Consider the following 11,287-nt stretch of genomic DNA (forward strand, 5'->3'; position numbering starts at 1 on the left):
CTGAAAGTACACTGGCCAGATTTTATTTCCTTTAGATTTTAGGATGGAAAAGTGTTACTTTAAAACATTTTTAATGGCTAAAAAATGCCTCTCTGTCTCTCTGTCTCTCTGTCTCTCTGTCTCTCTCTCTCTCTTGTGTGTGTTTGTTGTGTATGTAGAAAGTCACAGTAAGCATAACTATTTTTAGAGGACCAAAAGTAGACACAATCTAACATTCTTAATGTTTAAAATAACATTCTTTATACTATTTTGAAAGTAATTACAGTAAAAAATGCTGTCTTTCATGTACCAAGATGACATTACTGACAAAGATCAGTAGGCTGAGTGTTTTGAATTGTGTATGCAGAAGGAAGGGTAATTATTTTTCAATGAGTTATTGACCTGTTCATGCCTAACAGAACTTTGTGACACAAACCACTCATTTGCAAGATCTAAGACTAAGGTAAGGGGTACAGTATTTAGCCATGTATTTTAAATAAACCTAACAAATCTGGAAAGAGATCAAAACTATGACATCTATCTTGTCCTGTAGGTAAATTGCCATAGGTAAATCATTAGTCACGAAGGTTTTTCATCAGTTGAGCAACACTCCAAAAGTATAATTCTCATATGATTTTCATTCCAGCAAAAGCTAAACTCTGTGGTTATCTAAAATTATTGAGAATGACTAGAAATAAGAAATTTCAAATTTGCAGCTGCTTTCACAGGCTTAATTTAAGTGGAGGAAGATAAGTCAGCTCTTCCAAATTGTAGTAGATTGGCATCCAAGAAGCAATGTTCAACTGAGTCATCTTGAAGGCCAGGTAGAGCAAGATTTTTTTTAATGTAGCCCTTGGAATTTCATTGTTAAGATGATTTCAACTAACATTAAGTGTGTTTCTTTTTAAAATATGTCACAGGTTATGAATTTTATTCCAAGTGGGGAAAGTTTAAGTTATATATGGTCATTGCCTACCTAGAAGCTTAATGGCAGGCAGAGAAAAACAAACACATAAAGAAGTACCTTGTGTTAGTCACTGTTCTATTGCTGGGAAGAGATTCCTTGACCAAGGCAACTATTATAAAGCATTTAATTTGGAGCTTGTTTAGAGGCTTAGTTCATCATTATCAGTGCATGAAGCATGGTAGTATGCAGACAGATGCTTGAATAGTAGCTAAGAGCTATATCCTTATCCATAGACAGAGAAAGTGACACTTGGATTAGTTGGGCTTTTGAATCCTCAAAGGCTACACTCACTGAGATACTTCTTCAAACAAAGCAACACTTTCTAATCTTCCCAAATATAGTACCAGTCCATGATGACTAAGCATTCAAATATATGTACCTAGGGGGTTCATTTCATCCTTATATTAAGCCAGCTGCTTCCAGATAGTGGAGAACATGCCAAGATAGAAATTGGTGCTAGATGTGAGGTAACATTGATGTATAGAAAAATATCATGGATTCTCAAGAAAAAGCTCTTAGAGAATACTATATATATATAAATATATATAATCAAGCAAACTTAATGAAGACAAATGTTCAATAAAAATGAAAAACATAAGACAACAACCTGTAGGGAACGAGGTTCAGAGCAAACAAGTGTCAAATATAATCAAAGTATGATATAGGGAATTTTTTGCTAAAGGATTCATTTTTACCTTGTTAAGTAAGTTATTTTCCTTACACTTCAGTTTTTTGACAATATTATTTATTTTCAAAGAAAGTATTTTTATTATTTTACTTTTTGTGCCATGTATGGGAACAGTATACAAAAAATACCACACCCACATTTCACGTGAAATTTAACTCATTTAATTACAGACAACCTCACAAAGCCTAGAAACCTTACTAGATACCTATTGTGATGGCTATTCTTGGTTGTCAAGTTGACTATCTCTAGAATGAACTGCATCCAGAAATTTAGAACAAACCTGTGAGATTTTCTTGGTGAGGGGGCTTGGTTTGAAGTTGGTGAATTTAATTCTAACCCAGATCATTGAGTCAGGAAGATGCATGGATCTTAATTAATCTGGATCTTGAGGTAGGAAGACACTTCTTCTGCTGGAGCCTATATAAGGGCATAGAAGAAAGGAAGTTTTTGCTTTTTGCCTTTGTGCTCTTTTTTTCTTGCTATCAAGTCCATTTCTTTTCTGGCATTTGATCCTCTCTCTCTCTCTCTCTCTCTCTCTCTCTCTCTCTCTCTCTCTGTGCATGTATGTGTATATGTGTGCAAACAGAAAGAGATATGTATTTATTATATAAGTTATTTCTATAGACAACCATGACTAACTTACCTATAAAAATATTTTTTTTTTATTTACAAAAGTCTCTTCTACCAAGGAATGGTGGACTTGAGATCTTAGTGAGTTCTCAAGCTGAATTTTCATATGTGGAAAGCAGAAATTTGTCCATGGTCACAAAAGTGATAGAAAAGTTTGACTCAGCCTCTAATGACAATTTATGTGGATGGGTCCTAACACATTTTGGTTCAAAGAGGAAATCTATTTTGGAAAAGTGAAGCTTTAAAAAAATCAACCATTTTTTTTTGGAGAAACATGGCAAATAATATCCTTAGGCAAATTGATTGTCTACATTAGCATATTATGAAGCTATATTTTATCTCTTCACATCTAACATTTTCCAGACATCAACTGATTCCACCCATTGGACCATGCTATAGCAGGGAGACCAGCATAACAACCATCATGTGTTCAACTGCAAATGTCAAGCCCTGAAGATATTTTGTGCACGTAGCTTCCTTTCTGGTCTTTAAACTATTCTTAATATTCCAGCCTTACATTTGGAGACAGAAATAAGTGGCCATTATTCTTAACATAGCAATGATGCCATAAACATTAAATAATTTCAAAATTTCCTTGAGAATGATTATATACATGAACTATGGGAAAAATTAGGGAGACACTTAAAATCTTCCTCTTCAAAGAAACTACTGTTCGAAAGAAGATGTTATAGAGATAAACTACTTGATTATACCTAATGGGTAGTAACAAGGACAGAAATTGCCCAAAAACATAATCTAAAATTTGAGTGGTAGGTTTTGGATATTGGAAAAATTCCAAATATTAAATGTTTTCCATAGAAATCTGAGAGATCTATACTTACTACCCACACACTAAAAGGAAATAAAAATGACTGGCAGAAATAAATCCCATGATTATGTGTGTGTCTCTCTCTCTCTCTCTGTGTGTGTGTGTGTGTGTGTGTGTGTGTGAATGTGTTACATGAATGGAATAATGGAACAAAACCAAACTGACAAATGATATTGTGAAATATGAAAACAAAATAGTGTATATCTACGCAATGGATAAAGAATAAAATACTATTGTATAATATAGCATAGCACATCTAGAAAGCAGTATATATAAGAAGTAAAACAGAAAACTGACAGATTATACCATTAAGTGGGCTATAGATAAATGAGGGACTGCTTAAATGAGATAGAGAATTTTGCAGATGATGACCCACAGGAAGAACAACAATATCAACCAACCAGACCCCCCCCCCAGAGCTCCCAGGGACTAAACCACCAACCAAAGAGTACATATGGAGGGACCCATGGCTCCAGCCTCATATGTAGCAGAGGATGGCCTCATCTGGCATCAATGGGAAGGCAGGCCCTTGGTCCTGTGAAGGCTCAATGCCCCAGTGTAGGGGAATGCCGGGGTGGTGAGGTGGGAGGGGGTGGGTGTGTAGGAGAACACCCTCATAGAAGCAGGGGAAGGGATGGACAGGATAGGGAGGTTGCAGAGGGGAAACCAGGAAAGGGGATATTTGAAATATAAATAAATAAACTATCCAATAAAAATTAATTTTATTATAATTATGTTAGACAATCTTGTGAATACATTTTAACATTGAAATGGTAAATTCTATAAATGAATTGCATTGAAACTCTTACTTTAAAGTGTTCTTTTAGATTCTTTTTATATACACAAACGCATAGACTTTTTGTTTTTCCTGTAGGATGTTTCTACATTGTATTCTTTTCTCATTTCAGGCCCCAAATAGGGTTAATAAGAAACTCATTCTAAAGTATGAAATTAATTGGTGATTTTTTTCAACATTGAAGGCACTTTTGATGAAAGATAAATTGGTTTTAACAAAATTCATAGAGATACAATCTGAAAAGACAAAAAGAACAATGAAAAAGCTTCATTTTGTACCAAATTATTCCTTTTGTGGGCCTCATGAGCACAAAAACAAAGTTTATAGGCATGCCTCCTTTTACATGGCAAACATCAACACCTTGGCTAGACAAATCAGACACACGCCCTGCCCCCCAGTTTAGAACGCAAAGCAGTCCTGTGCTGGCTCTAGTCGTAATACTTGTTTCTATTTCGTCACTATTGTGCGTCAATCCCCCCAAGTCCCTGAGGACGGCTATGCCTCTGCCATTTGTGCCTCAGACGTTGTTTCACCAACAGTCAAGTCACCTCCATCCAGCCTATCTACTATGAATACTGCCAGCCTTGCTGTGAGAAAGTACAATGAAAGAGACCAATTCCGGGAAGGGTTCAGAATTGATGCCACCAAGAACCAACATGATGCCAGTAAGATGTTCATTGGGGGACTTTCCCAAGAACTGAACAAGCAAGTACTTCTGGAATACTTGTCTAAGTTCGGTGAGATAATAGATTTTATTATAAAAATAGACCCAAATACTGGTCTGTCTAGGGGATTTGGATTCGTGTTATTCAAAGACAGTTCCACAGTAGAGAAGGTGCTTCGAGTGAAAGACCACAAAGTCGATGGCAAGAAGGTAGAATTTAAAAGGGCTAAAGCCCTTGAATCTCAATTCCCCATCAGAAAGGTTTTTGTGGGTGGGCTGAACCCTCGGATGTCTGAAGAAAAAATAAGAGCTTACTTTGGCACATTTGGGCAGATAGAGGCTATTGAGCTTCCACTGTGTTCAGATACGCAGGAAAGAAGAGCTTTCGGTTTTATCAAATACATGGATGAAAATCCTGTTAGAAAGGTCTTAGAAACCAGGTACCATTTCATTGGCTCCAGCCGTTGTGAAGTTAAAATGGCATTCCCTAAAGAATATCCTGCAAGACAACTGAGTAAAAGTAGGGCTAGAGCTAAAGATAGGGCGAGAAAAGCTGTTCCAGCTGCGGAGTTAGAAAACCACTGGAGAGGAGGAGGTAGCCAACGCTTCCACATTATGGCTAACTCGGGTGCTCAAGAAGCCAACCAAGATACCCACAGGGTTGGCTCATATACTTCTAGAGCAAACTCAGATGTTACTTCGGCAAATGCCCGCAGTTTCAGGGATACCCCTAATGCTTTCCAGGCAAACTCCAATGTTCTTGTGACAAATTCAAGTGGTTTCAGGGCAAGCCATAATGCTTTGAGGCCAAACTCAAATACTGTAGGGGTAAGCCAGTATGCTCTGGGGGCAAACCCAAATACCTTCTTGGCAAGCCAGTATACGCTTGGGACAATTCCAACCACCTTAAGAACAAACCAATACACTTTGGGAACATACCCAAATGCTTTAGGAGTAAGCCAGTATGCTTTGACAGCATACCCAAATGCTTTCAGGATAAACCAATATATTCGGGGTGCAAACCCAAATGTTTTCTGGACAAACCAATATCCTTTGGGAACATACCCAGATGCTTTTGGGATAGGCCAGTATGCTTATTGGACAAGCCCATATGCTTTTGGGGCAAGCCAGTATACTTTGGGTACAAACTCACATACCTTCAGGCCAAACTGCTATGCTTTTGTGGCAAACCCGTATGATATCTGGACAAGCCACTATGTTTTGACAACAAACCCAAATGTTTTCAGGACAAGGCAATATGTTCTGGGGGCAAACCCAAATGCCTTTGGGTCAAGTCAATATTCTGTGGGAGTGACCCAAAACGTTTTTGGACCAAATCAACATAGCTTTGGAGCAAACGGAAACTTTTGTGGGGCAGTTGGAAGCGGTGGAAGCACTAGAGGACTTTACTCTCAAGTTTACGGCAATTTCCTGAATGTCTACAATACACTGCCAGCTTTTCATAGCTCTAATGGAGATTATTTCTTCCTATACAGCTATGGAGCTTATGACTTGGGATCACCACCTAATTACAATGTGCAAATAAACCATTCCACTCTCCTTGGTAATGGTTACCAGGGAATCTATTCAGCATTTTAAAGCCTTACTACAAAGCCATTATCCAAGGACCATTCTATCCAACAATGAAAAATTCAGTGACTTATATGAAATGGTCCAACAACTGCTTAATTGGATATTGCCACTACTTGCAACAACTTTTCAAGTATCAAAACATTTTCCATCCATCACCTTTTGACATTGAAGCTACAACAAAAAGACAAAGGCTTGAGACTATCTTGTAGAAGGTTTTTCTGGAAAATAAACATTTAAAAAACTTATTTTTGAGTGAATGATTTCTGTTTTGAATTGGGGTTTTATTGCGCTTTGTTTGTTATGGTGAGGAGAGGGGAGAGAGTTTTATCACTACTCTATCCCATTTTAATTCTGTGTTAGTGTGTTTGGCTTAGAGGTACTTACACAGTTCCATCAAATAGTTAATTCCAGTGGATAGAAACAAATTGCTTCTGAATACTTTCTGTATTCTGGATATATCAATATGTTTGTTGTTTGTCCCAAATACACACATTTTCATGATGTCAACCACATTTACTATTGTAAAATGCCATTTAGTTTTGTAAATGCTATTTTTAGTTTACCTAGGAATTTCCCCCTTTGCTTCATGACAACACACTAATTAGAAATCATCAATTTTATTCCTTGGTTTTTATTTTTGTTCTGTTTTTACTTTTATTTTGAGACAGAGGCTTGCTATGTTACCTAGGCTGCCCTTGAACAAGGTGACTTTGAATTTGCAGTCCTTCTGCCTCAGCATTACTTAGTTTTATTTCTAAATATTCAATGATTTTCTCCATCTGTCGATCTAATATTTACAGGCATCTAGTCTAAGTCAGAAATTACAGTGAAACAATTTCAAGAGGTAAGAAATATAGCTAAGTATTAAGAAAAGTTTTACAAAAGATGATTTGGACAGCCATCTAAAATATATCTCGACATGGTACTTGCTGGAGGATGGATAAAGTGTGTGGGCCTTTGCTCATAGTCTATGCTAGGAGGCATGTGAAATGGAAAAGAAAGATAGGATTCATCTTAGGAACACATCAATTTCTTGTTTTTTTGGTTGGCTGTTTGTTTAAAAGTAGAAATTGGGTGTGTGTGTGATTAATAAGAAAAAAAGTAGTAAAAAGGGCTTGAAAATTCTCAGCAACAACATAATGAACCATCATTGTGAATTATATGCATTTAAACTTTTCTAGTAAATATAATTTTTTAAAAAGAAAAATGTAAAGCTAAATAATATTTAAATATAATCAAAAATCCATTTCCACATGTAATTAAAACAGTTACTGAGACAATTTTACATTGTTCTAGGCATACCCATTCACTGTAATCTAGTATAGTTTACTTTTACAGGACACTTCAGTTATAATTAGTTTTATTTCTAAAGCTCAACATACATGGCTACTGCCGGTCATGTAGAAAAATGCAGACTCAAAACACACCTATATTATTTACTGGGAGCATTTCTATCTTTAAAGCATTAAGAAGAATTACAAAAAGATTTTAAAAGGGAATGAAGCAGGACATCAAAGACATGGTATATACTTAACTGAAATTACAAAGCTTTTCAGTAAGATGCTGAAATCCATTTCTATCTTCAGATAACTCCTGATCAAAAAGGGAAGACAAGCACAAAACCAAAATTCTGATAATTTTGTAATATGGGAATGTATTTTTATGGAGACACTAAATTTTACTTAGTACCATAAACATTTCTATAAATATCTTGAAGGTAAAAAGTAGACTACTCTTCATTTTTGTATTATCCTTAGTATTTTAGCAAAGACTTTTTCACATAGTAGGAGCTTAGAATAAGACTAATGACATAAGATCAAAACTGATGAGCATATACTGTGCATAATGACATGAAAGACAAGAGAAATTGCTAGAAGCAAAGTATAGGAATGCTACTTTCACATTTACCTGAAATTTTTACTTTTGTAAAAATATAATATTCTAGCTTCAATGGGAAAATATAAATATATAACACATAAGTATATTTTGTTAAAATGTGAAGGCTATATATGACAATAATAGTTAGAGCAAATTTATGATATAGAAATAAATACATATTGTATATATACTATACACAAAGAATATTTTCATGTTCATTGCTTTTTAGAACTAAAGACTATTATACTGAAACTTGGTTTGAAAGCACCAAGTGATACAACTACTGTGTTAATTTTAATATTGCTATAACTGATGCTTTCTATACAGGAAACTATAAGATTATACTGTGTTGTCATAAAGAAAAAGGGAAATTCCTAAGTAAACTAACAATAGAATTTATAAAACTAAATGGCATTATACAATAATTAATGTGTTTAACATGAAAATTTCTGCAAATATGTATTTGGGACAAATGACAAACATAGAAATATATTCTTCATAAAGTGTTCAGGAGTTTTCTGTTTCCATTCACACATTGGAATTAACTAGTTGAAGGTGTACTATTAATGATAACATTGTTATTAACTATTATTATTATGTATACTAACATAATAAGCATAATTAGCATACTATTAAGAACATCTGTTTCTGCTTCCCCTGAATTGAAACTTCTTTGTTGAGATAAAATATAGCATATACTAGATATTTTCTTTTTTTTTTAATTGGTTATTTTATTTACATTTGAGATGCCATCCCCTTTCCCCAATTCCCCTCCCTAGAAAACCCCAATCCCATGCCCCCTTTTCCTTTTTGATCTTATACAATTTTTTTTTAAAAATGTTAAGCAAAGGCTTTATAAGTTTGGTAATGCTTAATCAGAAGTGTAACCCAATACCCAACCTAGATATATCAACTATCTTTGACTGGTGGAGACACGTGAACATCTGCCTCCCTCTCTCCCTGCTCTTTCTCTCTCTTATCACCTAGCTTCTCCTCTCCTTCTTCTACTCCTCTCCTTACTCCTTCTCTTCCTCTCAGTACTCCTCCCACTTTAGCTCCTCCTACATATCACCCTTCCTATTAAAATAAAACTTTTCTCTCAAAATACATTTAGAGCATAATTATGCCTATTTGTACCAGTGAGGTACAAGATAGTCCTAATACCCAGTCCATCCTTTTGTTGACTAACCAGAACCTCTGTCATCTATCCTAAGTAAAACACTTAGTTCTGAACCTAGCTATTTTCTTGGCTTTAGAATGAATGTCAGCTGAAAACCATCCACTCAAATCTTTTCTTTCAAAGTAAGTAGCCAGGATTGGCTATAAGACTATATGTTTTCCACCCCTTCAGAAATCTAGAATGACCGAGTTAACTGAAATTATGGGAAGCACAAAGCATAGCTTCTAAAACATAGCCAATTTATAGATACCACTGAACACCTGGACAGTATCTATACTACGAAACCTTGGAGCATCTGATCTTCAGCCTTCTGGCCCAGGATCATCTGACAGACCTTAACGGTGAAGAATTATTAACGGCTGATTACTCTGTCTAGGCAGATATAATCAGTCGATTATTCTGCAAGTGTGTCCTTTTCTGGACAGTAATTTGTCTATAGATGGAAAGAGGCAATTCTTGCCTAGTGGCTGTCTCCCCACAACTAAAATAACTCCAAGGATGCTCAATTTCTTCTTAGAATCCAAGACAGGAAGCTTTCAGGAGCAGACAGGTCTCTAATCAAAATGAACATTAATACAGAAATGTTTGTAATGTCAATTCTGCAGACTTTTGACGTTTTGAAAACCAACTATCCATGTAAGGTAATCTGGACTGTTGTCTGTTAACTCCTATCAGATATTTCTAAATAAAATATAGAAAACACCCTAGCAATAAACTCCAAGCCATGAATTTGCTATAGGCCCTTAAAGAACAGGCTAGCCATCTAAAATTAGTTAAGAACTTTAAAGAAAGACTGGGTCTAAGCCTTGTATTCCTAAATGTGTTATACAGGCACAATTCCTATGAGAGTAACAATATTCATCTCACTTTTATATCAATAAGAAGCTCATACCAATGGAAACCTTAAATTTGAAATCAAAGTAAATTTTGTACCATTTAAGAAATTATAACTTCATCTTGATAACAACTATATAGATTTCTACTACTAGGTTATGGCTATGAAATAAATCCTAGTTAATCCTCCATGTTCCAACAGAACCACTAATTTTCCCTAGAAAGATAGCCCAATATTAACCACCTTAGTCCCCAAGCCCAGGGCACAGTGGGAGTAACTCTTCATTAACTTCTTCAAGCAGATTATGGGTGTTGAGATATTAGAAGAGGGGTGGGAGGAAGAGTAAATTGATAAGCCTCTGACACTTTGGCTTCACTGCATCCAGATGTAATTCCAAGACATCAGAGGTTTGAGCAGCTCTGCTGAGCTTGCCTGATGAATAGATACACCAAGGCTGTGTATTCTTCAATATAAAATTCTCAAAACAAAATTTAGTATCAAGCTAATTTTTAAGAGGGCTGACAGCTTCCTAAAGATGTTGGTTCTAACAACTTTTCTTTATTTCCTTCTTTTTTTTGGATATTATATTTACATTTCAAATGTAATTGCCTTACCCCAATCCCCCCACCACCTAGGAGCTCCTTATCCCATCCCCCCTCTTTCCACTTTTATGAGGGTGTGCCCCCACCTACCCCACACTCCCATATCCCCACCCTCAGATTCCACCCCCCCCCCCCACTCAGTGTTCAGCCTTCATGGGACCAAAGATCTCCTCTCCCACCTATGCCCAACAAGGCCATCTTCCCCTACATATAAAGCTGGAGTCATGTGTCCCTCCCTATGTGCTCCTAGGCTGGTGGTTTAGACCCTGGGGAGCTCTGGCTGGTTGGTATTGTTGCTCTCCTCATGGGGCCACCAACCCTTCCAGCTCCTTCAGTCTTCTCTCTAACTTCTCCATTGGGAATCCTTGATCAGATCAATGGTTACCTGTGAGTATCTGCCTCTGGGTATGTCAGACTCTGGGGGACCTCTAAGGAGACAGCCTTATCAGGCTGCTGTCAGCTTTCCCATCCTGACATCCCTATCAGAGTCTGTTTTTGGTGACTGCACATGGGATGAATACCCAGGTGGAATGGTCTCCAGACAGCCTCCCCTTCAGTTTCTGACCCACAATTTGTCTCCATATTTGCTCCCTTAAGTATTTTGTTACTCCTTCTAAGTAAGACCTAGGCATCCATATTTGTTCTT

General features: G+C 36.4%; 1 protein-coding gene across 1 annotated transcript; it reads left to right on the plus strand.

The window, feature by feature from the left end:
- The first annotated feature begins 4,444 nt into the window (after positions 1-4,444).
- Positions 4,445-6,330, plus strand: LOC117695371 (uncharacterized). Its single transcript, XM_034486236.2, has one exon. The coding sequence runs from the start codon at positions 4,458-4,460 to the stop codon at positions 6,150-6,152; it is 1,695 nt and encodes a 564-aa protein (XP_034342127.1). The 5' UTR covers positions 4,445-4,457; the 3' UTR covers positions 6,153-6,330.
- Positions 6,331-11,287: the final 4,957 nt, after the last annotated feature.

The sequence above is a fragment of the Arvicanthis niloticus genome, chromosome X (genome assembly GCF_011762505.2).
Source record: "Arvicanthis niloticus isolate mArvNil1 chromosome X, mArvNil1.pat.X, whole genome shotgun sequence".
NCBI lineage: Eukaryota > Metazoa > Chordata > Mammalia > Rodentia > Muridae > Arvicanthis > Arvicanthis niloticus.

Excerpts from the sequence above, each read along its gene's own strand:
- LOC117695371 (XM_034486236.2), top strand. The coding sequence starts at position 4,458 with ATGAATACTGCCAGCCTTGCTGTGAGAAAGTACAATGAAAGAGACCAA.